This window comes from Bombina bombina, chromosome 4 (assembly GCF_027579735.1).
Source record: "Bombina bombina isolate aBomBom1 chromosome 4, aBomBom1.pri, whole genome shotgun sequence".
NCBI classification, from domain to species: Eukaryota; Metazoa; Chordata; class Amphibia; order Anura; family Bombinatoridae; genus Bombina; species Bombina bombina.
The window spans coordinates 15,721,615-15,749,114 of record NC_069502.1 but is presented as its reverse complement, the minus strand read 5'-3'; the positions used below and the strand labels follow the sequence as shown (position 1 = coordinate 15,749,114).

The 27,500-nt window shown below is 42.4% G+C and overlaps 1 protein-coding gene across 1 annotated transcript in view; it reads right to left on the bottom strand.

Annotated features, from left to right (window-relative positions):
- EMILIN1 (elastin microfibril interfacer 1) overlaps positions 1-27,500 on the bottom strand; it is a 215,941-nt gene that overhangs the window by 138,937 nt on the left and 49,504 nt on the right. The window contains exon 2 of the mRNA XM_053709403.1: positions 21,820-22,034. Within this exon, the coding sequence (XP_053565378.1) occupies positions 21,820-22,034 (215 nt within the window). The remainder of the gene's footprint in view (positions 1-21,819; positions 22,035-27,500) is intronic.

Sequence of the window (27,500 nt, the reverse complement as noted above, 5' to 3'; positions counted from 1 at the left end):
GGAAGAAGCGGTAATGGAGGAAAAAGATATGCGTTTGAACCTCCAGGGCACTGCTAGTGCATCTATTAGATCCGCTTGGGGATCCCACGACCCGTACCTGGGTAGCTTGGTATTGAGACGGGACGCCATGAGATGTATCTCTGGCATCCCCCACTTGCTGCATATCTCTGCAAACACCTCGGGATGAAGAGACCATTCCCCTGGATGGAAGGATTGCCTGCTGAGAATATCCGCCTCCCAGTTGTCCACACCCGGAATGTGAATCGCTGACAGCAAACAGCTGTGGGCCTCCACCCACTCCAGAATCTGAGATACTTCCTTCATCACCAAGGAACTTCTCGTTCATCCCTGATGGTTGATGTAAGCTACTGAGGTTATATTGTCTGATTGGAATCTGATAAACTGGGACGAACCCAGAAGTGGCCAAGCCTTCAAGTCCTTGAAGATTGCCCGTAGTTCCAAAATATTGATCGGGATGGAGGACTCCTCCTGAGTCCACAACTCCTGTGCCTTCCTGATACCCCAAACAGCTCCCCATCTGGATAGGCTTGCGTCCGTAGTCACAATCTCCCAGGATGGTCTTAAGAACATGTCCCTCAGGACAGATGATCTGGACAGAGCCACCAAGAGAGCGATTCTCTCAACCGGCTGTCTAATACAATCTGTTGAGACCAATCTGAATGATCACCGTTCCACTGCCTCAGCATGCACAGGTCCATGTAAAGGTCTGAGACGGAACTTGGCGAAAGGAATGATGTCCATTCAGGACACCATGAGACCAATTACCTTCATACACTGAGCCACAGAGGGACTCAAGGAGGTCTGGATGGCAAGACATACCGAAGTTAGCTTGCAACGTCTCTCGTCTGTTAGAAATATCCTTATGGATACGGAGTCTATTATAGTAACCAGGAATTCCACCCTGGTACTTGGGATAAGAGAACTCTTTTCTAAATCTATTTTCCATGTGATCGAAGAAGACTGAGAAGGGACTACGAGAATTCTTCCGCAAGATGAAAAGATGGTGCTTGCACCAGAATATCGTCCAAGTATGGGGCTACTGCAATATCCTGAGTTCTGGCAATGGCTAGAAGAGCCCCCAGAACCTTCGTAAAGATTCTTGGAGCAGTAACTAGGCCAAACAGAAGGGCAATGAACTGGAAGTGCTGGTCCAGGAATGCAAACCTCAGGAACTGAAATTGTTCCCTGTGGATTGGAACATGAAGGTAAGCGTCCTTCAGATCAATAGTGGTCATAAAATGGCCTTCCTGAAGTAAGGGACACTGAGAAATTTGTTTAAGCACTTTAGGTACAGAATTGGGCGGAACGTTCCCACCTTCTTTGGGACCACAAAAAGGTTTGGAAAAAAACCCAAACCTTTTTCTTCGATACGCACCAGGACAACAACTGCTAAGGAGGATAGATCCCGAATGCACCCTAGAAATTTATCCTCTTTTCTGGTCTGGTAGACAGATTCAAGAGAAGAAATCTGTCCCTTGGCGGATGATATGTGAAGCATATCTTGTATCCCTGAGATACCACCTCCAGGACCCATGGATCCTGTACATCCTTGAACCAGGTGTCTGAAAAAAGATACAGTCTGCCCAATACACAATCCGATCCCGGATCGGGGGCCACAGCTTGGATTTATTCCAGGACTGAGCCGGCTTCCAAATACTCTTTGGCTTGGAGGAGGATTGTTGTCATTGGGATCTTTCAGAATGAAAGGAACGAAAATTAGAAGATTGTCATTCCTTAGACTTGTTCTTCTTATCTTGCGGTAGGATGGCACCCTTGCCTCCGGTAACCATAGAAATAATGGAGTCCAGGCCTGGACCAAATAAAATCTTTCCCTTGAAGGGAAGAGAAAGGAGTCTGGACTTAGAAGTCATATACTCAGACCAAGACTTCAACCAGAGCGCCCGGCGGGCTAGGACCGGAAAGCCAGAGGCCTTTGCATTTAGGCAAATAATTTGCATGTTCGCATCAGAAAAAAGAATTAGCAATTCTCAGGTTTTAAATCTGTCTTGAATATCCTCGAGGGGAGACTCTACCTCAATGAGTTCCGACAGAGTCACACCAATAGGTAGCCGCTCCAGTAACCGCGGCAACTGCAGCTGCTTCCAGTAACCGCGGCAACTGCAGCTGCCGGTTGAAACAAAAATCCTGTATGTTGAAACATTTTTCTCAGAAAGGGTTTTCATTTTCTTATCCATCAATGCTCTGAACAAAGAACTATCCTCAAGAGGTATAGTAATACGTTTAGCAAGCGTAGAGAGAGCACCATTCACTTTAGGATTAGGAATGGAGCCCCACAAATCCAATTAAGAGTCCGGGACAGGGAACAACTTTTTAAAAGTAGACGAGGGGGAAAAGGAAGAACCAATTCTTTCCCATTCATTCTTAATAATGTTCGCCATCTTAACCTGCACAGGAAAAGTCAAAGGAACTTTCCTGTCTTCGTAGACTCTGTCTAATTTGGGTATCATAGGTTCTTTAGACAGTGCAGCCTCTGGAACCTCTAACGTAGACAGAACCTCCTTTAATAAAAAACGCAAGTGCTCATCTTTAAATCTAAAGGACGTTCCTCCGCAGCAGGAGGCTTACACGCTAAGGACTCCGACCCAGAATGTCCACCCTCTGAAACTACAGAGGTTAGCTCATCATCGGATAACCGGGACATAATAGCTAAATCTGATAAATATTTAGATGACTCCGAGTCAGGAGAGCTATGTTTAACCTTTCTCTTGCGTTTGATAGACCAAGGTAATGCACTGAGAGCCGCAGACACCGCTGTTTGTAATTGCGCGGCAAAGTCCACAGGAAGAAGGACCCCTCCGGATGGAGGATTAGATGTGCTACGGGGAACTGCATGTGGAGTGGATAAGGTAGCAAGGGTAGTAATCTCACGGGACGACGAGTCCTTAGATGTAGACGGCTCAGAGGGACTAAGAGCTTTAGCAGGCTTAGTTCCCTTCTTAGACTTTATAACGGTTTTAAGGCATGTGGAACATAATTGAGTGGGCGGGAAAAAACACGGCCTCCTCACAATATAAACAGGTATGATTTAGTACAGAAGTACCTTCTAACATGTTGGAGTCCTCCATAGCTCAGGTTATACCCACAGAAGGATACAAATAAAAACGTTTATTATAGAAAACTGCACCTTTTTACTCCCAATGGCTGGGGCACTCACCACCTCTTAAACCCAGACAGTTAACAGAGGAAACGCTCTCCTCATGTTCAAGTCTCAGCCGGAATGGAGGAAATGAACATAGACCCAACCTGATCATAATGAATGCAAGACAGTACTTTCCCTCACATAGATTTAGAGTTTTGCGTTAGAAGGGGTGCGTTAGCTACGCGTGTTTTTTTTCCCCTGCACCTTTTAAATAACGCTGGTATTGAGAGTTCTCTGAAGGGCTGCGTTAGGCTCCAAAAAGGGAGCGTACAGGCATATTTACCGCCACTGCAACTCTCAATACCAGCATTGCTTACGGACGCGGCCATCTTAAAAAACGTGCTCGTGCACGATTCCCCCTTAGGAAACAATGGGGCAGTTTGAGCTGAAAAAAAACCTAACACCTGCAAAAAACCAGCGTTCAGCTCCTAACGCAGCCCCATTGTTTCCTATGGGGAAACACTTCCTAAGTCTGCACCTAACACCCTAACATGAACCCCTGAGTCTAAACACCCCTAACCTTACACTTATTAACCCCTAATCTGCCGCCCCCGCTATCGCTGACCCCTGCATTACACTTTTAACCCTTAATCTGCCGCTCCGGACACCGCCGCAACCTACATTATCCCTATGTACCCCTAATCTGCTGCCCCTTATATCGCAGACACCTATATTATATTTATTAACCCCTAATCTGCCCGCTACCTTACCTACACTTATTAACCCCTAATCTGCCAACCGGACCTCACCGCTACTATAATAAATATATTAACCCCTAAAGCTAAGTCTAACCCTAACACCCCCCTAAGTTAAATATAATTTAAATCTAACGAAATAAAATAAATCTTCTTAAATAAATTATTCCTATTTAAAGCTAAATACCTGTAAAATAAACTCTAATATAACTACAATATAAATAATAATTACATTGTAGCTATTTTAGGATTTATATTTATTTTACAGGCATCTTTGTATTTATTTTAACTAGGTACAATAGCTATTAAATAGTTAATAACTATTTAATAGCCACCTAGTTAAAATAATTACAAAATTACCTGTAAAATAAATCCTAACCTAAGTTACAATTAAACCTAACACTACACTATCAATAAATTAATTAAATAAAATACCTACAATTATCTACAATTAAATCAACTAAACTAAATTACACAAAAAAAACACTAAATTACAAAACAAACAAACACTAAATTAAAAAAAAAAAGATTACAAGAATTTTAAACTAATTACACCTACTCTAAGCCCCCTAAAAAAATAACAAAGCCTCCTAAAATAAAAAAAATGCCCTACCCTAATCTAAAATAAAAAGTTTACAGCTCTTTTACCTTACCAGCCCTTAAAAGGGCTTTTTGCGGGGCATGCCCCAAAGAATTCAGCTCTTTTGCCTGTAAAAAAAACATACAATACCCCCCCAACATTACAACCCACCACCAACATACCCCTAATCTAACCCAAACCCCCCTTAAAAAACCTAACACTAAGCCCCTGAAGATCTCCCTACCTTATCTTCACCACGCCGGATATCACTGATCCGTCCAGAAGAGGCTCCGAAGTCTTCATCCTATCCGGCAAGAAGAGGAGATCCGGACCGGCAAACATCTTCAAGCGGCATCTTCTATCTTCATCCATCCGACGAGGAGCGGCTCCATCTTCAAGAACTCCGTCGCGGAACATCCTCTTCTCCCGACGACTAGACGACGAATGAAGGTTCCTTTAAGGGACGTCATCCAAGATGGCGTCCCTAGAATTCCGATTGGCTGATAGGATTCTATCAGCAAATCGGAATTAAGGTATGAAAAATCTGATTGGCTGATTGAATCAGCCAATCAGATTCAAGTTCATTCCGATTGGCTGATCCAATCAGCCAATCAGATTGAGCTCGCATTATATTGGCTGTTCCTATCAGCCAATAGAATGCGAGCTCAATCTGATTGACTGATTGGATCAGCCAATCGGAATGAACTTGAATCTGATTGGCTGATTCAATCAGCCAATCAGATTTTTCATACCTTAATTCCGATTTGCTGATAGAATCCTACCAGCCAATCGGAATTCGAGGGACGCCATCTTGGATGACGTCCCTTAAAGGAACCTTCATTCATCGTCTAGTCGTCGGGAGAAGAGGATGTTCCGCGCCGGAGGTCTTGAAGATAGAGCCGCTCCTCGTCGGATGGATGAAGATAGAAGATGCGGCTTGGATGAAGATGTTTGCCGGTCCGGATCTCCTCTTCTTGCCGGATAAGATGAAGACTTCGGAGCCTCTTCTGGACCTCTTCTTGCCAGATAGGATGAAGACTTCGGAGCCTCTTCTGAATGGATCAGTGATACCCAGCGTGGTGAAGATAAGGTAGGGAGATCTTCAGGGGCTTAGTGTTAGGTTTTTTAAGGGGGGTTTGGGTTAGATTAGGGGTATGTGGGTGGTGGGTTGTAATGTTGGGGGGGGGTATTGTATGTTTTTTTACAGGCAATAGAGCTGAATTCTTTGGGGCATGCCCCGCAAAAGGCCCTTTTAAGGGCTGGTAAGGTAAAAGTGCTGTAAACTTTTTATTTTAGATTAGGGTAGGGCATTTTTTTTATTTTGGGGGGCTTTGTAATTTTTTTAGGGGGCTTAGAGTAGGTGTAATTAGTTTAAAATTCTTGTAATCTTTTTTTTTTTTTTGTAATTTAGTGTTTGTTTTTTTGTAATTTAGTGTTTGTTTTTTTTTTGTAATTTAGTTTAGTTGATTTAATTGTAGATAATTGTAGGTAATTGTAGTTAGTTTATTAAATTAATTTATTGATAGTGTAGTGTTAGGTTTAATTGTATCTTAGGTTAGGATTTATTTTACAGGTAATTTTGTAATTATTTTAACTAGGTAGCTATTAAATAGTTCTTAACTATTTAATAGCTATTGTACCTAGTTAAAATAAATACAAAGATGCCTGTAAAATAAATATAAATCCTAAAATAGCTACAATGTAATTATTATTTATATTGTAGCTATATTAGGGTTTATTTTACAGGTAAGTATTTAGCTTTAAATAGGAATAATTTATTTAATAAGATTTATTTTATTTTGTTAGATTTAAATTATATTTAACTTAGGGGGGTGTTAGGGTTAGGATTAGACTTAGCTTTAGGGGTTAATACATTTATTATAGTAGCGGTGAGGTCCGGTCGGCAGATTAGGGGTTAATACTTGAAGTTAGGTGTCAGCGATGTTAGGGAGTGCAGATTAGGGGTTAATACTATTTATTATAGGGTTTTTGAGGCGGGAGTGAGGCGGTTTATGGGTTAATACATTTATTATAGTGGCGGCGAGGTCCTTTCGGCAGATTAGGGGTTAATAAGTGTAGGTAGGTAGCGGCGACGTTGGGGGGGCAGATTAGGGGTTAATAAATATAATATAGGGGTCGGCGATGTTAGGGGCAGCAGATTAGGGGTACATAGGGATAATGTAGGTTGCAGCGGTGTGCAGTCGGCAGATTAGGGGTTACATTTTTTTATTAGAGTGGCGGCGATGTGGGGGGACCTCGGTTTAGGGGTACATAGGTAGTTTATGGGTGTTAGTGTACTTTAGAGCACAGTAGTTAAGAGCTTTATGAACCGGCGTTAGCCCAGAAAGCTCTTAACTCCTGGCTTTTCTCTGCGGCTGGAGTCTTGTCGTTAGATTTCTAACGCTCACTTCAGCCAAGACTCTAAATACCGGCGTTAGGAAGATCCCATTGAAAAGATAGGTTACGCAACTGACGTAAGGGGATCTGCGGTATGGAAAAGTCGCGGCTGGAAAGTGAGCGTTAGACCCTTTCCTGACTGACTCTAAATACCAGCGGGCAGCCAAAACCAGCGTTAGGACCCCCTAACGCTGGTTTGAACGGCTAACGCAGAACTCTAAATCTAGGCGCCTGTTATTACAAAGACAGCAATTAATAGGAGCTGAGCAACACTTTATCCCTATGAGTGCTAAGCACTTTCCCACCTGGGTGCTAAGCTGAATTTTTTTTTTTTTTTTATGTTTTTTACATAAAACAATTTTTTAACTTTTTTTTTTAAATTTTTTTACAAATCCCCAAGACTTATGCCGTTTGAAAGGTTAGGCGATTACCTTGGGGGTCTGTAGCTGCTTAGATGCCTGAGATACAGGCTTCTAAGCAGCATGCCCCCTTTCCCTATACTTTGCATTCTCCATTTTAAATAAAGTTGCGCTGTGACATCATCATGTCATTGCGCGTGACGTCACTGCGCAAAACGTGAAGCCCCGGCGATGCCTGTCACTATACAGGCCCGATCCCCAGAGTAGGAGTGGGTAGAAGCCTCCAGATCTCCCTTAAAGTGGGAGAGTGCTAGCGACAGCTCTGAGCCGTCAATAGCACCTGAGTGAGACAATTTATGACGGCTCAGAGCTGTCGTTAGCACTCAAGAGGTTAAAAAACGAAAGTGAAACTTTATAGTGAAACCTGTTTGTTCCTGCCAAAAACACACAGTCTATCAGACCAGGAAAAAAATCACACAAAGCAGCATGTAAATAATTAACACACACTGATTAATTAACCCCAACTGTTCAATAAACCCCCCTTCAGAGGATATTAACCCTGGATCCCATCAAGGTATAAAGGAGCCACACTGTGACCCTGTTATAGCGTTTTATGCGTAAAAATTGAAACAATCTTACCTCCAGGATCCATGCTGTAGAACAGAACAAAGCCTCTCAAGTGTGACAGTCTTATAGCAGCTCTCCTGACATGGACTTGAGTGAGAGAAAGCAGGCAGTGAAACTAGTCAATGCTGATTGCTTAGGAGCTGTTAGCAGTAGTCTGGATGGTTTCGCAGAAAAACTTTTCCTGCATCTCCAGACTCAACTTTCATCAATACTCTCACTGAGAGGTTGACGTGACTACTTAAAACTCCAGTCCTATCTCAAAGGGAAAATACCCTTTTCCAGGACTCTCCGAATCTTTTGACACTTCTCTGCCACCTCCTAACGTGACAAAAGGTACACATCCTAAGCTACCGTAAACTCCACAGCCCTGAACCAGCAACTTAGGCAGTTAACCCCTGAGCAGCCTGGGTGACAGGCCCGCAGGGAAGCATTACAAACATTATAAACACAACACACAGAAAACCTGGCATTCACCAGCAGATACACAGTAATGTTTAAAAGCAAAGCTGGGGGAAGTCAGTTACATTTGGTGCCAAAGGATCAAGCCCAGGACCACCTCAAGGTCTCCCCCTTCCTGTGACCTTAAAACAGCACCCACACAATGCATACTTCCAAACAAACCAACTGGGAACCTCCCAGGGTGACACAGGCTTTTGTAATCTCCCCTATGTAAATACAAAACACAGGAATGGACCGCACTCAGACTGGACTGGGTACACATCCTAAGCCACTGTAAATGCCACAGCCCTGAACACTAACAGACAGCTGAACAATTCCCAGAAACCCAGGCAGTTAACCCCAGAGCAGCCTGGGTAACAGGCCCGCATGGACGCATTACAAACATTATCAATACATCACACAGAAAACCTGGCACTCGCCCTTGTTTTTTTTGAAAGTGTGCGGTGTGTGGGTGCTGGTTTAGGGTCCCAGGAAGGGGGAGAACTTGACGTGGTCCTAGGCTTGATCCTCTCCAAAACTGAACTCCTTATTTTTCCCCCTTCTTCCAAAATCTCCACCCCCCCCACACAATTTTCTATAACTGTTGATAATTCCATCATCACCCCTGTCACGGATACCAGACAGCTAAGGCTACCCCCCACCCTCCTACTACATGGCTCACTCCCTGTTGTATTAGATTTGGCCATTTCATGGCTTATGGGATCTCCCAGATGCAGGCTATGTGTTTTGCTGTGTACACTTGATCATGGAAGAGCTGATCTATGACCGGTAAAAACCCTCCTAGGCTGGCCGGGCTCCTGGAACTCCCAGTCAGCCACAGAACAGCAGGACACCTGCTAACTTTACCCCTGGTCGCTCCAGCGGCCCTTTGCCCCAGAGCTCCGCTCTTTTGGGGATTTGTAGCCCCTAGGGAGGACAAGAGGTGGGGGAATTATCGGAGGGGAGCTACTTGGGTGGTGCCGGTTTAGGACACCCCTACCCCCAATTTTTATCGGGCTGTAACTCCGTAACAAATCATGCCACTTTTTGGACTGTGGCATTTGGGGACCAAGAGCTTTCAAATGGAACCCTGGAAGTGCCGCTGCTCCCCCGGGATCACCCCAAAACTGTCACCCCTGGGTCCTGGGATTCTGTGGGACTATGGCTGCTATTGAGGCGCCGGTCTGTCTGGAGGGGCGGGAATGGTGGGAAAATTGTGGGATTGTCCAGTGCTTTGTGTATAAAAGGAGTGTATGTTTTACAATAAAATCAGTTCCTGTAATCCTGCTTCACCTGAATGCTAGTATGTCTAGTTATTTGGGTGAACTCCTGCTAAAATCACTTTCCTGGGCTACATAGCAGCCTGTTCCAGGCAAAGGAAGGACCCTCTGGCAGAGCTACCTAGTCTTGGTAGCCGAATACCAGTGCTGTTGGGCATCAGGAGTGACTACAGGCTGTGGTCACTTGCAAGCTACATAGCTGCAGTCGGCCGGGAGGAAGCAGGACCCATTTGGTGGAGCTACCCAGTCGGGGTAGCGGGAGTATCCATCACATAGGCTGGCAGCGGTAAGATCTTTTTCTTCCACGCGATTCTGCTGCTGACAGAAGAAGGGCCACAGTAGCCGGTAACTATGGGAGTCAAATTTCTAAGGAGAGTACAGGAGGCACTGGCCCAGCTGGATGGTCCTATTAACCTACAGGACGAGCTGGAACAGAGGGACTTGATCCGCCGGGATCTCTGGTGGGAGGCTCTTCAACAGGAGCGGGACATTGGAAAGCTCCTCCCCATGAATGACACAAGGTTCCGGGTCAGCGGACCTTTAGAGTGTGTTTCCTGGGAAAACAGCCAAAGAAGGAATGGCTGGCTATCTGTTCTACATAGACTGGTCCAGCAAGAGATGTGGGAGGAGGACGGCTATCGGGCACTCCAATGGCTCACTATGCAAGTGCAGCCAAGGCTGGAGGATGGCTCCCCCACAGAGGGCTTTGGCTTCGGCGGCCTTGGATTACTATTTACAAAAAGGACAGTTTGGGAGCGAGACAGACCAGGGTCTGGAGGATATCTCTGGGCTCCAAGAGGAACTGCTGGATCTCTTGGAGGAATCCTGGCTACTAGACAATCTGGATTTTATAATTGACCAGGAAGAGGCACTGGTCAAGGAATACAATAAGCTGCTAGATCTCGTTAAGCAGCGTGCCAAGGGTATACAGATCTGGGGTGCAGCCCTCTGGGATTCATGGAGCTTGACTGTGGAGGAGTGGCAACAAAGAAAAAAAGGAACCAGGGCTGCTGGATCCTGATCAGCAGTCTGGCTCAAAGCTTATGGTCTTGGACCAAGGAGCCACCCTAGCAGAAGCTCTGGCAACAGGGCAGACAGCCGCCGGCCTCTGCCCAGCACCTGCAACAGCTCCAGGGAGAGGAGATAGTCGTAGTTCTCCCCGTAAGCACAACCCCTTCCTGGGAGAGGAGACAGTTGGTCTCTCTCCCCAGTGGCAGAGCCAGGAGCCTGGAGAGGAGACAGTTGGTCTCTCTCCCCAGCGGCAGAGCTATCCCCTAGGAGCAGAGGAAGTCATCCTCCCTCCCCTTACACAGAACTCCTTCCTGGGAGAGGAGACAGTCGGTCTCCCTTCCCATTGGCAGAGCAGTTTCCCATGGAGCGGAGGTAGCCGACCTCCCTCCCCAGTGGTAGATCTCCTTCTCAGGAGAAGAGACAGATGGTCTCACTCCCCTCAGTAGCTTGGCAGGGTCTCTACCCTTTTCTCGTCCCGGAGTATTTCTCACATGGGGCAGGCCAGGGGGGTACCTGCTCATGCAGTTGGTGCCACAAGTTTGGGCACCCAAGTTTTGCCTGCCCCACCAAGGAGCAACTTCCACCTACAGCTGGGAAACCGGCCATGGCTTTGTTGAATACCCGCCCCTGCAGTTGGTACCACAAGTTTGGGCACCCGAGTCTTGCCTGCCCCACCAAGGAGCAGCCTCACCCTCCAGTCTGGGGTAGGAAAACAGCCGCAAAACCGGGACTGGCTTTGTTTGTGGGTGGGTCAGCTGGTACTCAACAGACTGTCACAGAGGGAGGCAGTGTGGCCATGGAACACTAGAACTTGTGGGAGAACAACTGTTCGGGAACTGGCCTTCGCAAACTTGTTTGGGACGTTGCATCGTGTGACTGTCCCTGCGCCTAGGGCGCAGGGGATGGACACCAGCAGGAAACCCCTAGGAGGCCCCAAGCCCAGAAGAGATGGGATAACCTCTCCCAGTAACCGAGAAGTGGAGGGCCACCATTGGACAGCCCCAGGCCAACCCATTAAGGTTCTAGCCGGGTCTGCCAAACTGGAGGGGGGAAGATGTCATGGATACCAGACAGCTAAGGCTACCCCCCACCCTCCTACTACATGGCTCACTCCCTGTTACATTAGATTTGGCCATTTCATGGCTTATGGGATCTCCCAGATGCATGCTATGTGTTGTTTTTCTGTGTACACTTGGTCATGGAAGAGCTGATCTATGACCGGGAAAAACCCTCCTAGGCTGGCCAGGCTCCTGGAACTCCCGGTCGGCCGCATTACAATGGACATCCGCCTTACCCCTCTCAGGCTGGTCGGGCTCCTGGAACTTCCAGTCGGCCACAGAACAGCAGGACACCTGCTAACTTTACCCCTGGTCGCTCCAGCTGCGCTTTTCCCCAGAGCTCCGCTCTTTTGGGGATTGGTAACCCCTAGGGAGGACAAGAGGTGGGGGAATTACCGGAGGGGAATTACTTAGGGAACTGTGGGTTTAGGACACCCCTACAACACAATCTTTACTGGGCTGTAACTCCGGTCCACTGTAACAAATCATGCCGATTTTTGGACTGTGGCATCTGGGGACCGATTAGCTTTCACACTGGAAGTGCTGCCGCTCCCCCGGGATCACCCCAAAACCGTCACCCTTGGGTCCTGGGATTCTGTGGGACTATGGCTGCTATAGAGGCGCCAGTCTGTCTGGAGGGGCGGGAATGGGGGGAAAATTGTGGGATTGTCCAGTGTCTTATCAAGATGAGCTTTGTGTATAAAAGAAGTGTATATTTTACAATAAAATCAGTTCCTGTTTCACCTGAATGCTAGTATGTCTAGTTCTTTGGGTGGGCTCCTGCTAAAATCAAGTTCCTGGGTTACATAGCAGCCTGTTCCAGGCAGAGGAAGGACCCTCTGGCAGAGCTACCTAGTCTGGGTAGCCGGAGTCTGCCACAGGTTGGGACCCTGAATACCGGTGCTGTTGGGCATCAGGGGTGACTACAGGCTGTGGTCACTTGCCAGCTACATAGCTGCAGTTGGCAGGGAGGAAGCAGGACCCGTTTGGAGCTACCCAGTTGGGGTATCTGTGGTATCCGTCACAACCCCTACCCCTCATGCCCGATGTCTTGGGGTCACATTTGACTCAGACCTTTCCTTCACTCCTCACATTCAGTCCTTGGCTAAAGTCTACAACTTCCACCTTTAAAAACATCTTTAAAATTGGATATTTCCTTACACAAGACACCACTAAGATTTTAATCCACTCTCTCATCCTTTCCCATCTCGACTACTGCAACTCCGTCCTCTCTGGTCTTCCTAGCTGCCACCTAGCTCCTTTACAATCCATAATGAATCCTTCTGCTAGGCTCATCTTTCTTACACGTTGCTCTTCATCTACTGCACCACTCTGCCAATCCCTTCACTGGCTTCCTCTTGCCTCCAGGATTAAAGACAAAATCCTCACTCTGACATACAATGCCCTCAACTGCACTGCTCCTCCCTACATTTCAGACCTTGTCTCCAGACACTCTCCCTTCCGTCCCCTTCGCTCTGCTCCTGATCTCCTACTTTCCTCCTCTCTTGTTACTTCCTCACATTCCCATTTACAGGACTTCTACAGACTGGCCCCCAACTTGTGTAACTCCCTGCCTTGCTTCACAAGACTCTCCCCTAGTTTTAACAGCTTTAAGCGCTCCCTAAAGACTCTACTATTCAGGGATGCATACAAACACTAACCTTTCCTTAGTCCATTGCTTTCACCTTGAACCCCTTAGAATGTAAGCCTATGAGCCCAGCTGTTTGCAGGGACCCATTTGATCCCTATAAATGTTATCCTGTATACTGACACTGTTTATAGCGCTGCAAAATCTGTTGGCACTCTACTGATACCTGTTAATAATAATAATAATAATAATATTTATTTATTATTAATTTATAAAATATTTGACCAGGAAGGATACATTAAGATTTCAATTGTTTTCAAGTATGTCCTGGGATCACAAAACCTTGCATTGATACAATAGGGTACAATAAAATACAAAAACAATAATAATACACAATATATGAAAAAATTTAACATAGAACAGGTAGGAAATATATAATCAACCATGACAGGTGCATTCTGTTTTGAGATATGTAGAGAGGGATCTCTTAAAGGATTTTAGGATTGGGGAAGATTTGAAAGTGTGCGGGAAATCAAAGGAGGATTGAGCTGCTTTCTTTTTGTATTGAGGCAAACTAAATAATATGCTGGTACTGGATCGGAGGTTATAGGAGGTGGGAATAGCCGGGGACAGTATTCTGCTCAGGTAGGGTGGGAGCTTCCCAGAAAGGCTCTTAAGCACAAGGCTGGAAAGATGGAGGGAGCGTCTGGATTCCAGCGACAGCCAGTTTAGTTCTTTTAGCATGTCACAAGGGTGGGTATTGTAGTTACATTGTAGCACAAAGCGGCAGAACAAGTTATACAATGTATTAAGTTTATTTAGGTGAGTTTGCGGTGCAGGTGCGTATACTACGTCCCATGATAGGCATCAGCATTTGCTGTACAATCTTTTCCTTTACTGTAGGGCTGAGGCAAGATTTGTTTCTGTACAGGGCACCTAGTTTTGGATAAAGTTTAGATGCAAGTTTTTCTATGTGGAGGCCAAAAGATAGATTAGGGTCTAACAACATACCCAAATATTTGAAAGAGTGGACTGTGGTCAGCGTGCAATTGGATTTTGTTTTGATGCGTAGATGGGAATTTTGTAATTTATGTATTTTAGGTCTCGTTCCAAAGATCATTGTGACAGTTTTGTCAGTGTTTAGGAAGAGTTTGTTTTTTGAGATCCACTTTTCTACCTCTGTGAACTGGTCTTGGAGCACTTCTTCAAGCTGTGGCAGATCGGGATTGTTTACATAGATTACCGTGTCGTCTGCGTACATGTGTACAGTTGAGGATTTGCAGACATTAGCTAGATCATTTATAAATAATGTGAATAGCAGGGGGCCGAGAATGGAACCTTGGGGAACACCACACGTGACTGGGAGAGGGAGGGAGTCACTGTTAGAAACAGAGACATATTGTGATCGATCCGATACATATGATCTAAACCAGGTTAACGGACGATCACCAATACCAGAGTTTTTTAGTTTGAGCAGTAGTATGTTGTGGTCTACTGTGTCAAAGGCCTTTGCAAAATCAAGGAAAATAGCTCCAGTTAGTTCTCCTTGTTCCATGCAATGTCGATGTCGTTGCACACTTTTAGGAGGGCAGTTATAGTGGAGTGATTCTGGCGAAAACCTGATTGATCAGGGGTCAGATAGTTAGAAAGTTGGTAATACTTGCATAATTGCGTATGGACGCATTTTTCTAAATTTTTTGACAATACTGGGAACAATGATATAGGGCGATAGTTAGAAACCAAGGTTAACTCCCCACTTTTATGAATAGGCACTACTCTTGCAGTTTTCCAGAGTTTGGGTATGTATCCAGACATCAAGGATTCAATAATTAGGGTTGTGACAGGCTTAGCATTATTGCCGGTGCACTGAGCTTCAACAGCATTGCTGGGATTTGATCAGGTCCAGACTGGTTTTTCATTTTTAGATTAAGGTGTTTCTTAACGACATTAATGGGTACAGGTCTAAAATTGAACTTCTCTATATTGGGTCTTTGCTGTTTTAGTGGGGCCTGATCCACATTTGTAGTTTCAAGATGTGCGTCATTTATTAGTTTGTCAATCAGGGTGGTGGAGCAGCCGACAAATTAATTGTTAAAGGCATTTGCTACTTCTAAGGGGAGTTGCAGGGTTTGGTTGTCCACATTGACAGTGCGGGGTTGGGAGTGGATTGGTGGATTTTGTAAGTTATTTATGAGTTTTCAAAACTTTCTAGGGTTTGATGTTATTCTTCAGATAATCACAGAAATATTGTGCCTTAGCCAATTTTGTTTGTTTAGTGCATATATTTCGCCATTGTCTATATACACAGCGATCGTTCATAGAGCCAGTTTGTGTGAACTTTGACCACAATGAATCTCGAAACTGGTACATTTGAATGAGGTCAGCTGTGATCCAATTCAAGTGTGCTCCTTTTACTCTCACCTTACGCAGTGGGGCATGTAAATTCCAAACTTGTAGAAGTTCAGACTGAAAGAATTCAACTGCAGAGTCTAACAGGCCCATTTATCAAGCTCCGTACAGAGCTTGAAGGGCCGTGTTGCTGGCGAGTCTTCAGACTCGCCAGAAACACAACTTATGAAGCAGCAGTCACAAAGACCGCTGCTCCATAACCCTGTCCGCCGGAATCGCCGGAAATCAACCCGATCGAATACGATCTGGTTGATTGACACCTCCCTGCTGGCGGCCGATTGGCCGCGAGTCAGCAGGGGGCGGCGTTGCACCAGCAGCTCTTGTGAGCTGCTGGTGCAATGTTAAATGCGGAGAGCGTATTGCTCTCTGCATTTAGCGAGGTCTTGCGGACCAGATCCGCAGTGTCGGATAAGGTCCACAAGCCCTTTGATAAATGGGCCTGTAGATCTGGGATTAGGTTTAATCTGTGCCAGGGGAGGTTCGTAATGTCATTTAGAAATGATTGAAGATTACACTTTTTTGAAGGACCTGGTGATTTTAACCTTGGGAGAGGATTTATTTGCCTTTATTTTGCGCACACAGTACACTAAGCAGTGGTCACTGAAATTGTTAGGGAGAACACCTGCCTCCTGGATTCGGTTGGGAGTAGTGGAGAGAATCCAGTCAAGCAGGGTGTGATTATGGCTTTTGATGTTTATGCGAGTTGGGGAGGAGATTAATTGCGTTAGCTGCAAAGATTTAAGCAGTGAGCGACAACTATTATTTTTTAGATTCAGCTAATCAATATTAAAATCTCCAAAAACCAAAATTTCACTTTTTGGGTTTTGAGCTATGGTTTCACTAAGGAGATGGGCTATGTCAGAAAGGGAATGCACAGGGGAGCTAGGTGGGCGGTAGATCCCTGCAACAATGATTGATTTACTGCACGGTATCTCAATTGTGCCAGAAAGGAAATCAAGGCCGCGATCCGATATAAATCGTCGCCCGCAAAAGCCGGCGACGCCAAATTTTGCGCTGGTTTGGTATCACATATACGGCGTAACATAGAAGTTACGCTCATATATTTCTGCCTTCGGCCGTAGTTTTTTGGCCCATAGACAGGTATACCAAACCCGCGCAGTTTGGTATCCAATATACAGTGTAAGGACTTACGTGGCAAAAATGGAGAAATCTTACTCCATTTTCACCTCGCCACAAATTGCAGGTGTAGTAAGCCTTACGCTGAGTATTGGAGCCCCGTAGCTCCCTAAACTACCTGCAAAATAAAACCTAACAACTAACGCATGCGCAATGTGTATCTACCTGTCAACCGCGATCCCCCGCCGCAATCCCTTATAAAGTGTTTAACCACTAAACCGCCACTCACGGACCCCGCCGCCTGCTACATTAAATGTCTAACCCCCTAATGTGATCCCCCTACACCGTCGCCACCTACATTAAAATTAATAACCCCTAATATAATCCCCCTACACCGCCGCCATCTTTATTAAAATTATTACCCCCTAATGCGAGCCCCCTACCCCGCCGCCACCTATTTTAACTATATTACCCCCTAATCTAATCCCCTACACTGCCGCCACCTATATTAAATGTATTAACCCCTAATCTAATCCCCCTACACCGCCGCCACCTATATGAAATGCCCCACAAAAGGCCCTTTTAAGGGCTGGTAATAGAGCTGATTACTTTTGTAATTTAGAATAGGGCAGGGAATTTTTTTTTATTTTGGGGGGCTTTGTTATTTTATTAGGGAGCTTAGAATAGGTGTAATTAGCTTAAAATTCTTGTAATCTTTTTTTATTTTTTGTAATTTACTGTTTGTTTTTTTTGTAATTTAGTTTAGTGTATTTAATTGTATTTTAGTTTAGATATTTGTAGTTTATTTAATTAATTTATTGATAGTGTAGGCGTATTTGTAACTTAGGTTAGGATTTATTTTACAGGTAAATTGGTAATTATTTTAACTAGGTAGCTATTAAACAGTAAATAACTATTTAATAGCTATTGTACCTAGTTAAAATAAATACCAATTTACCTGTAAAATAAATATAAACCCTAAAATAGCTACAATGTAATTATTAATTATATTGTAGCTATCTTAGGGTTTATTTTATAGGCAAGTATTTAGTTTTAAATAGGAATAATTTAGTTAATAATATTAATATTATTTAGATTTATTGCAATAATAATTAAGTTAGGGGTGTTAGGGTTAGATAGGGTTAATATAGTTTATATATATACAGTAATATAGTAACTATATTAACTATATTAACCCTAATATAATTAGGGTTAATATAGTTAATATAGGTAGCGGCGGTGTAGGGGGGTCAGATTAGGGGTTAATATATTTAATATAGGTGGTGGCGGTGTAGGGGGATTAGATTAGGGGTTAATATATTTAATATAGGTGGCGGCGGTGTAGGGGGATTAGATTAGGGGGTAATACATTTATTATAGGTGGCGGTGGTGTAGGGGGATTAGATTATAGGTAAAAGAGCTGATTACTTTGTGACAATGCCCCGCAAAAAGCCTGGTAATAGAGCTGGTTACTTTGGGGCAATGCCACGCAAAAGGCCCTTTTAAGGGCTGGTAATAGAGCTGGTTACTTTGGGGCAATGCCACGCAAAAGGCCCTTTTCAGGGCTATTTGTAGGGTTAGACTTAGGTTTAGTAGTAGGGAAATTTTAATATTTTAGGGGGATTAGATTAGGGGTTAATAATTTTAATATAGGTGGCAGCGGTGTAAGGGGGTCAGATTAGGGAGTAGTACATATAATATAGGTGGCGGCGGTGTAGGGGGCTCACATTAGGGGTTAATATAGTTTAAATAGGTGGCGGCGGTGTAGGGGGATCACATTAGGGGGTAATATAGTTTAAATAGGTGGCGGCGGTGTAGGGGGATCATATTAGGGGGTAATATAGTTAATGTAGGTGGCGACGGGGTAGGGGGCTCACATTAGGGGGTAAAACATTTAATGTAGCTGGCGGCGGTGTAGGGGGGTCAGATTAGGGGGTAATACATATAATTTAGGTGGTGGCGGGGTCCGGGAGCGGCGGTTTAGGGGTTAATATATTTATTGTTAGGAGTGAGAGGGGGGATTGCGGATAGAGGGGTATACGTGTCGAGCTATGTTTGGGAGGCGTGTTAGACAGTTACGGGTGATTTTATAACTTAGTCAGTTTTTTTATGCGGCGGGAGTTTCTAAAGTGCCGTAAGTCACTGGCGACTCCAGAAATTTGTACTTACACAGATTTCTGGACATCGCTAGTTTGTCAGACTTACAGCACTTTAGCATCTGACGGCGCCGTATATATGATAGCTCGAGTTGCGAGCTGAAACTACGGGCAGCACAGGTTTCCACGCTTGCGCCGAAACCTGCGCCGTATATCGGATCGCGCCCCAAAGGTGGCAGGAAAGCTAGATTTATATATATATATATATATGGCATATATATGACTATTTAGACTATTTATGACATATTTATGACTATTTAGACTATGTCTAATTAGACTATAAATGGCATATTTATGAATATATATATATATATATCATCAAGTAGAGAGAAGGCACTCCCTGGGTCTTTTATCAAGCATTTTTTAATAAATGTAATGTTTCGGGGTTACCCCCGTTGTCAAACATACATACCGCGGTATGTTTGTTTGACAACGGGGGTAACCCCGAAACGTTACATTTTGCTATATGATATTTTGTTGTGCACCCTGGGCATCCTATGGAAAAGGATACCTGGAGTGCTTCACCACTTTTGATGTATATGTATGTATGTATGTGTATGTGTATATATATATATATATATATATATATATATATATATATATATATATATGGCATATTTATGACTATTTAGACTATACATATGGCATATTTATGACTATTTAGACTATGTATGGAATATTTATGACTATGTAGTCTAAATAGTCATAAAAGTGCCAAATATATAGTCTAATTGGTCATACATATGCCATACATAGTATAAATAGTCAGACATATGCCATATATAGTCTAAATAGTCATAAATATGCCATAAATAGTCTAAATAATCATATGACTATTTAGACTATTTATGGCATATTTATGACTATTTAGACTATTTATGGCATATGTATGACCAATTAGACTATATATTTGGCATATTTATGACTATTTAGACTACATAGTCATAAATATTCCATATATAGTCTAAATAGTCATAAATATGCCAAATATATAGTCTAAATAGTCATAAATATGCCATATGTAGTCTAAATAGTCATAAATATGCCATACATATAGTCTAAATAGTCATAAATATGCCGTATGTAGTCTAAATAGTCATAAATATGCCATACATATAGTCTAAATAGTCATAAATATGCTGTATGTAGTCTAAATAGTCATAAATATGCCGTATGTAGTCTAAATAGTCATAAATATGCCGTATGTAGTCTAAATAGTCATAAATATGCTGTATGTAGTCTAACTAGTCATAAATATGCCATATGTAGTCTAAATAGTCATAAATATGCCATATGTAGTCTAAATAGTCATAAATATGCTGTATGTAGTCTAACTAGTCATAAATATGCTGTATGTAGTCTAAATAGTCATAAATATGCCGTATGTATAGTCTAAATAGTCATAAATATGCCATATGTATAGTCTAAATAGTCATAAATATGCTGTATGTAGTCTAAATAGTCATAAATATGCTGTATGTAGTCTAAATAGTCATAAATATGCCGTATGTAGTCTAAATAGTCATAAATATGCCATATGTAGTCTAAATAGTCATAAATATGCTGTATGTAGTCTAACTAGTCATAAATATGCTGTATGTAGTCTAAATAGTCATAAATATGCTGTATGTAGTCTAACTAGTCATAAATATGCCATATGTAGTCTAAATAGTCATAAATATGCTGTATGTAGTCTAAATAGTCATAAATATGCTGTATGTAGTCTAACTAGTCATAAATATGCCGTATGTAGTCTAAATAGTCATAAATATGCTGTATGTAGTCTAAATAGTCATAAATATGCCGTATGTAGTCTAAATAGTCATAAATATGCCATATGTAGTCTAAATAGTCATAAATATGCTGTATGTAGTCTAACTAGTCATAAATATGCCGTATGTAGTCTAAATAGTCATAAATATGCCGTATGTAGTCTAAATAGTCATAAATATGCTGTATGTAGTCTAACTAGTCATAAATATGCCGTATGTAGTCTAAATAGTCATAAATATGCTGTATGTAGTCTAACTAGTCATAAATATGCCGTATGTAGTCTAACTAGTCATAAATATGCTGTATGTAGTCTAAATAGTCATAAATATGCTGTATGTAGTCTAACTAGTCATAAATATGCTGTATGTAGTCTAAATAGTCATAAATATGCTGTATGTAGTCTAAATAGTCATAAATATGCTGTATGTAGTCTAAATAGTCATAAATATGCCATATGTAGTCTAAATAGTCATAAATATGCTGTATGTAGTCTAACTAGTCATAAATATGCTGTATGTAGTCTAAATAGTCATAAATATGCTGTATGTAGTCTAACTAGTCATAAATATGCCGTATGTAGTCTAAATAGTCATAAATATGCTGTATGTAGTCTAACTAGTCATAAATATGCCGTATGTAGTCTAAATAGTCATAAATATGCTGTATGTAGTCTAACTAGTCATAAATATGCTGTATGTAGTCTAAATAGTCATAAATATGCCGTATGTAGTCTAAATAGTCATAAATATGCCGTATGTAGTCTAAATAGTCATAAATATGCTGTATGTAGTCTAACTAGTCATAAATATGCCGTATGTAGTCTAAATAGTCATAAATATGCCATATGTAGTCTAAATAGTCATAAATATGCCGTATGTAGTCTAAATAGTCATAAATATGCTGTATGTAGTCTAACTAGTCATAAATATGCTGTATGTAGTCTAAATAGTCATAAATATGCCGTATGTAGTCTAACTAGTCATAAATATGCCGTATGTAGTCTAACTAGTCATAAATATGCCGTATGTAGTCTAAATAGTCATAAATATGCTGTATGTAGTCTAAATAGTCATAAATATGCCGTATGTAGTCTAAATAGTCATTAGACTATGTATGGAATATTTATGACTATTTATTATTCTACCATTACGTTTTCTTTTTGATATCTTTGAGGTAAAGACATTACTCACCTTCTCCCCCAGAACCACTCAGTGAATTTCCGCCACTAGACCCAGAGATGTTGGGTCTCACAGGCTTTGGCCGTGGCATAGTGGTGGTAATATGGGCCCCAGCAGCAGGTCCATCCATACAGTCATCCCCCGAGTACCCCTGGCAGCATCTCCATTCCATATCAGATATGGTCTTGTATGCTACCTTGTAGCGAGGCCTCACAAAGCTACGGTACCTGTGAGTGAAGAACCTTAAGGTTAGAGACAAGGTATAAACATCTGTGGGCGGATAAATAATATGATTCCATTATTACTGTAGCAAACAACAACATACATAGCATACGAGGAAAGAGAGTTATTTTAGCAAAATACCAACGTCCTTCAAATCAAGTTGCAAGAACAAACACTTAATTTATGTCTGGGAAAGGCATAAGGCTATCCTATGTACTAATTAATGCCTGGGATAAGCATAAGGCTATCCTACGTACTAATTAATGCCTGTGATAAGCATAAGGCTATCCTACGTACTAATTAATGCCTGTGATAAGCATAAGGCTATCCTACGTACTAATTAATGCCTGTGATAAGCATAAGGCTATCCTATGTACTAATTAATGCCTGGGATAAGCATAAGGCTAATTACATACTAATTAGTACGTAGAATAGCCTTATGCTTATCACAGACATTAATTAGTATGTAGGATAGCCTAACACTTAGCCCAGGCCTTAATTAGTATGTAGGATAGCTTTATGTTTATCCCAGGCATTAATTAGTATGTAGGATAGCCTTATGTTTATCTCAGGCATTAATTAGTACGTAGGATAGCTTTATTCTTATCACAGGCATTAATTAGTATGTAGGATAGCCTTATGCTTATCCCAGATATTAATTAGTATGTAGGATAGCCTTTTGCTGATCACAGGCATTAATTAATATCGGGGATAAGCATAAGGCTATCATACATACTAATTAATGCCTGGGCTAAGTGTAAGGCTATCCTGCATACTAATTAATGCCTGTGATATGCATAAGGCTATCCTACTTACAATTAATTCCTGTGATAAGCATAAGGCTATCCTACATACTAATTAATGCCTGTGATAAGAATATAGCTATCCTACGTACTATTTAATGCCTGTGATAAACATAAGGCTATCCTACGTACTAATTAATGCCTGGGATAAGAATAAAGTTATCCTACGTACTAATTAATGCTTGAGATAAGCATTAGGCTATCCTTCATACTAATTAATGCCTGAGATAAGCATAAGGCTATCCTACATACTAATTAATCACTGGGATAAGCATAAGGCTATCCTACATACTAATTAATGCCTGAGATAAGCGTAAGGCTATCCTACATACTAATTAATGCTTGAGATAAGCGTAAGGCTATCCTATGTACTAATTAATCACTGGGATAAGCATAAGGCTATCCTACATACTAATTAATGCCTGAGATAAGCGTAAGGCTATCCTACGTACTAATTAATGCCTGAGATAAGCATAAGGCTATCCTACATACTAATTAATGCCTGAGATAAGCGTAAGGCTATCCTACATACTAATTAATGCCTGAGATAAGCATAAGGCTATCCTACGTACTAATTAATCACTGGGATAAGCATAAGGCTATCCTAAGTACTAATTAATGCCTGAGATAAGTGTAAGGCTATCCTACATACTAATTAATGCCTGAGATAAGCGTAAGGCTATCCTATGTACTAATTAATCACTGGGATAAGCGTAAGGCTATCCTACATACTAATTAATGCCTGAGATAAGTGTAAGGCTATCCTACATACTAATTAATGCCTGAGATAAGCGTAAGGCTATCCTACATACTAATTAATGCCTGAGATAAGCGTAAGGCTATCCTACATACTAATTAATGCCTGAGATAAGCATAAGGCTATCCTACATACTAATTAATCACTGGGATAAGCATAAGGCTATCCTAAGTACTAATTAATGCCTGAGATAAGTGTAAGGCTATCCTACATACTAATTAATGCCTGAGATAAGCGTAAGGCTATCCTATGTACTAATTAATCACTGGGATAAGCATAAGGCTATCCTATGTACTAATTAATGCCTGGGATAAGCATAAGGCTATCCTACATACTAATTAATGCTTGAGATAAGCATTAGGCTATCCTACATACTAATTAATGCCTGAGATAAGCGTAAGGCTATCCTATGTACTAATTAATCACTGGGATAAGCATAAGGCTATCCTACATACTAATTAATGCCTGAGATAAGTGTAAGGCTATCCTACATACTAATTAATGCCTGAGATAAGCGTAAGGCTATCCTACATACTAATTAATGCCTGAGATAAGCGTAAGGCTATCCTACATACTAATTAATCCCTGAGATAAGCATAAGGCTATCCTACATACTAATTAATGCCTGAGATAAGCGTAAGGCTATCCTACATACTAATTAATGCCTGAGATAAGCGTAAGGCTATCCTACATACTAATTAATGCCTGAGATAAGCATAAGGCTATCCTACGTACTAATTAATCACTGGGATAAGCATAAGGCTATCCTAAGTACTAATTAATGCCTGAGATAAGTGTAAGGCTATCCTACATACTAATTAATGCCTGAGATAAGCGTAAGGCTATCCTATGTACTAATTAATCACTGGGATAAGCGTAAGGCTATCCTACATACTAATTAATGCCTGAGATAAGTGTAAGGCTATCCTACATACTAATTAATGCCTGAGATAAGCGTAAGGCTATCCTACATACTAATTAATGCCTGAGATAAGCATAAGGCTATCCTACGTACTAATTAATCACTGGGATAAGCATAAGGCTATCCTAAGTACTAATTAATGCCTGAGATAAGTGTAAGGCTATCCTACATACTAATTAATGCCTGAGATAAGCGTAAGGCTATCCTATGTACTAATTAATCCCTGAGATAAGCGTAAGGCTATCCTACATACTAATTAATGCCTGAGATAAGCGTAAGGCTATCCTATGTACTAATTAATCCCTGAGATAAGCATAAGGCTATCCTACGTACTAATTAATGCCTGGGATAAGCATAAGGCTATCCTACATACTAATTAATGCCTGCAAGGCGATCTTATTATTATTATTATTCTTTATTTAGAAAGTGCCAACAGATTACGCAGCGCTGTCCATGGGTAACAAAGATAAAAGTACAGTACAATATGAGACACCAGACAAAATTTAACAAACAAATACAGGGGGATTTGGGGGCACTGTTCCCGTTACAATCTAGATGGGTAGGAGGGTGAGAAATAGGAGGTGGGGACTGCAAAGGTGGGGATAATGTTAGTGTAGATTTAAATTAGGTCAACTATTAGGCAAGTGGAATTCATTAGTTACTGATTTGGTGATAGGCTTCCCTGAACAAGAAGGTCTTTAGGGAGCGTTTAAAGGAGGAGAGGTTGGGGGAAAGTCTGACAGCTCAAGGAAGTGCGTTCCAGAGGGTTGGTGCCGCACAAGAGAAGTCCTGTAGTCTAGCATGAGAGGAGGTGATGGTAGAAGAGGCAAGGAGTAGATTGTTGTTGGATCTTAGGGGACAGGCTGGAGTATATTTGTTGATTGGTGAGGACAGGTATGGGGGGCTGCATTGGTAAGGTCTTTGTAGGTCAGAGTAAGAATTTTGAATTTAATTCTGCTGTGGATGGGGAGCCAATGAAGGGACTCACAGAGGGGTGCATCAGATACAGAGCATTGGGAGAGGTGGATTAGCCTAGCAGAGGCATTTAGGATGGATTGAAGGTGGGAGAGGTGAGAGAGAGGAAGGCCAGTTAGTAGGTTATTACAATAGTCAAGCCGGGAAATTACCAGGCAATGGATTAGCTGTTTAGTAGTTTCAGCACTCAGAAAAGGATGAATTTTGGAGATATTGCGTAGGTGGTTGCGACAGGATGAAGAGAGCGATTGGATGTGGGGTATGAAGGACAGAATGGAGTCAAGTGTAACTCCTAGGCAGAGGTCTTGGGGTGATGGGGAGATAGTGGTGTCGCCAATAGTGATAGTAAAGTTAGAAACTGGAGTAGAATTAGATGTGGGGGATTAGAAAAAGCTCAGTCTTGGACATGTTGATTTTTAGGTGGTGAGGGGACATCCAGGAAGAAATGCCAGATAAGCAGTCGCTGATGTGGGAAAGGACAGAAGGAGAGAGTGCAGGCGTGGATAAGTAGATCTGAGTATCATCAGCATAGATGTTATAGTTGAAGCCATAGCTGCTGATAAGCTTACCCAAAGAGGAAGTATAGATAGAGAAGAGTAGAGGACCCAAAACAGAGCCTTGAGGTACTCCAACAGACAGAGACAATGAAAAGGAGGAGTCACCAGCAAATGACCCATTATAGAGATAAGAGTGAATCCAGGAGAGGGCAATGTCACAGATCCCAAGGGAGCTGAGAGTCCGTAGGAGGAGGGGATGGTCAACAGTGTCAAAGGCAGCAGACAGGTCAAGTAAGATAAGTATAGAGTAGTGGCCATTGTTTTAGCAGAAAGAAAATTGTTAGTAACCTTGGTAAGGGCAGTCTCAGTTGAGTGTTGGGGACGGAAGCCAGATTGCAGGGGGTCAGGCAATGAGTTGGTAGACAGGAAGTGAGTTAGGCGATCGAAAACTAGTTTTTCCAGTACTTTTGGAGATAGCGGAAGCAGTGATATGGGGCTGTAGTTTACAGGAGAATTGTGGTAGAGGGAGGATTTTTTGAGGATGGGGGTGATCTGTGCATGTTTGAAGGAAGATGGAAATGAACCAGTAGTAAGGGATCGGTTGAATATGTGAGTAATAGCTGGAGTGAGGGTAGAAGACAGAGAAGGTATTAGATATGAAGGGATAGGGTCAAGTGGGCAGGTAGTGAGGTGTGAGGAAGACTTTAGGGAACTCACTTCATTCTCAGTGGTTGGGGGGAAGGTACTGAGAGTGATGACGGGGGTTATCGGGGGCAGAGACAGAAGATTGCAGTCTTGTGTTGGGATGTTACTTTGGATGGTAAGTGTTTTTTTTGTTGAAAAAGTAGTCTGCCAGATCTTGAGCACTAAAGGCAGATGAAGGGGGTGGTGCAGGTGGATAGAGGAGAGAGTTGAACATGGAGAAGAGACGTTTAGGGTTTGAGAAGTGAGTAGATATGAGAGAAGAGAAGTAGTTTTGCTTGGCTAAGTGAAGGAGTAAGAATAAAGAATGAACTTATAGTGGAAGAAATCGGGGAAGAAATAGGTTTAGCATGTACATTAAGATTATAGGTGAGCAGATGGTGGCCTGAGATGGGAAATGGGCGACAGGTGACATCAGAAAGGGAGCAGAGGTAGGAGAATACCAGATTGATATAGTGTCCGTCGCAGTGAGTAGGGAATTTGGGTGGGTTGTGAGAGACCAAAGGAGTTGCTGAGCGAGAGAAGTATAGAGGCAGCAGGGGCAGATGGGTTATCAATGGGGATGTCGAAGTCCCCTAGGGTTAGAGCAGGTGTATTTGTAGAGAGAAAGTGAGAAAGCCAGGCAGCAAAGTTGACAAGGAATTGGGAGGTTGGTCCAGGGGGGGCAAAAGATAACTGCCACACTGAGAGATGGGGAGAACAGGCAGAAGCAGTGGACTTCAAAGGAAGAGAAGGAGAGAGATGGATGAGGATCCTACATAATAATGAATACCTGGGATAAACATAAGACTATCCTTTGTACTTATTAATGCCTA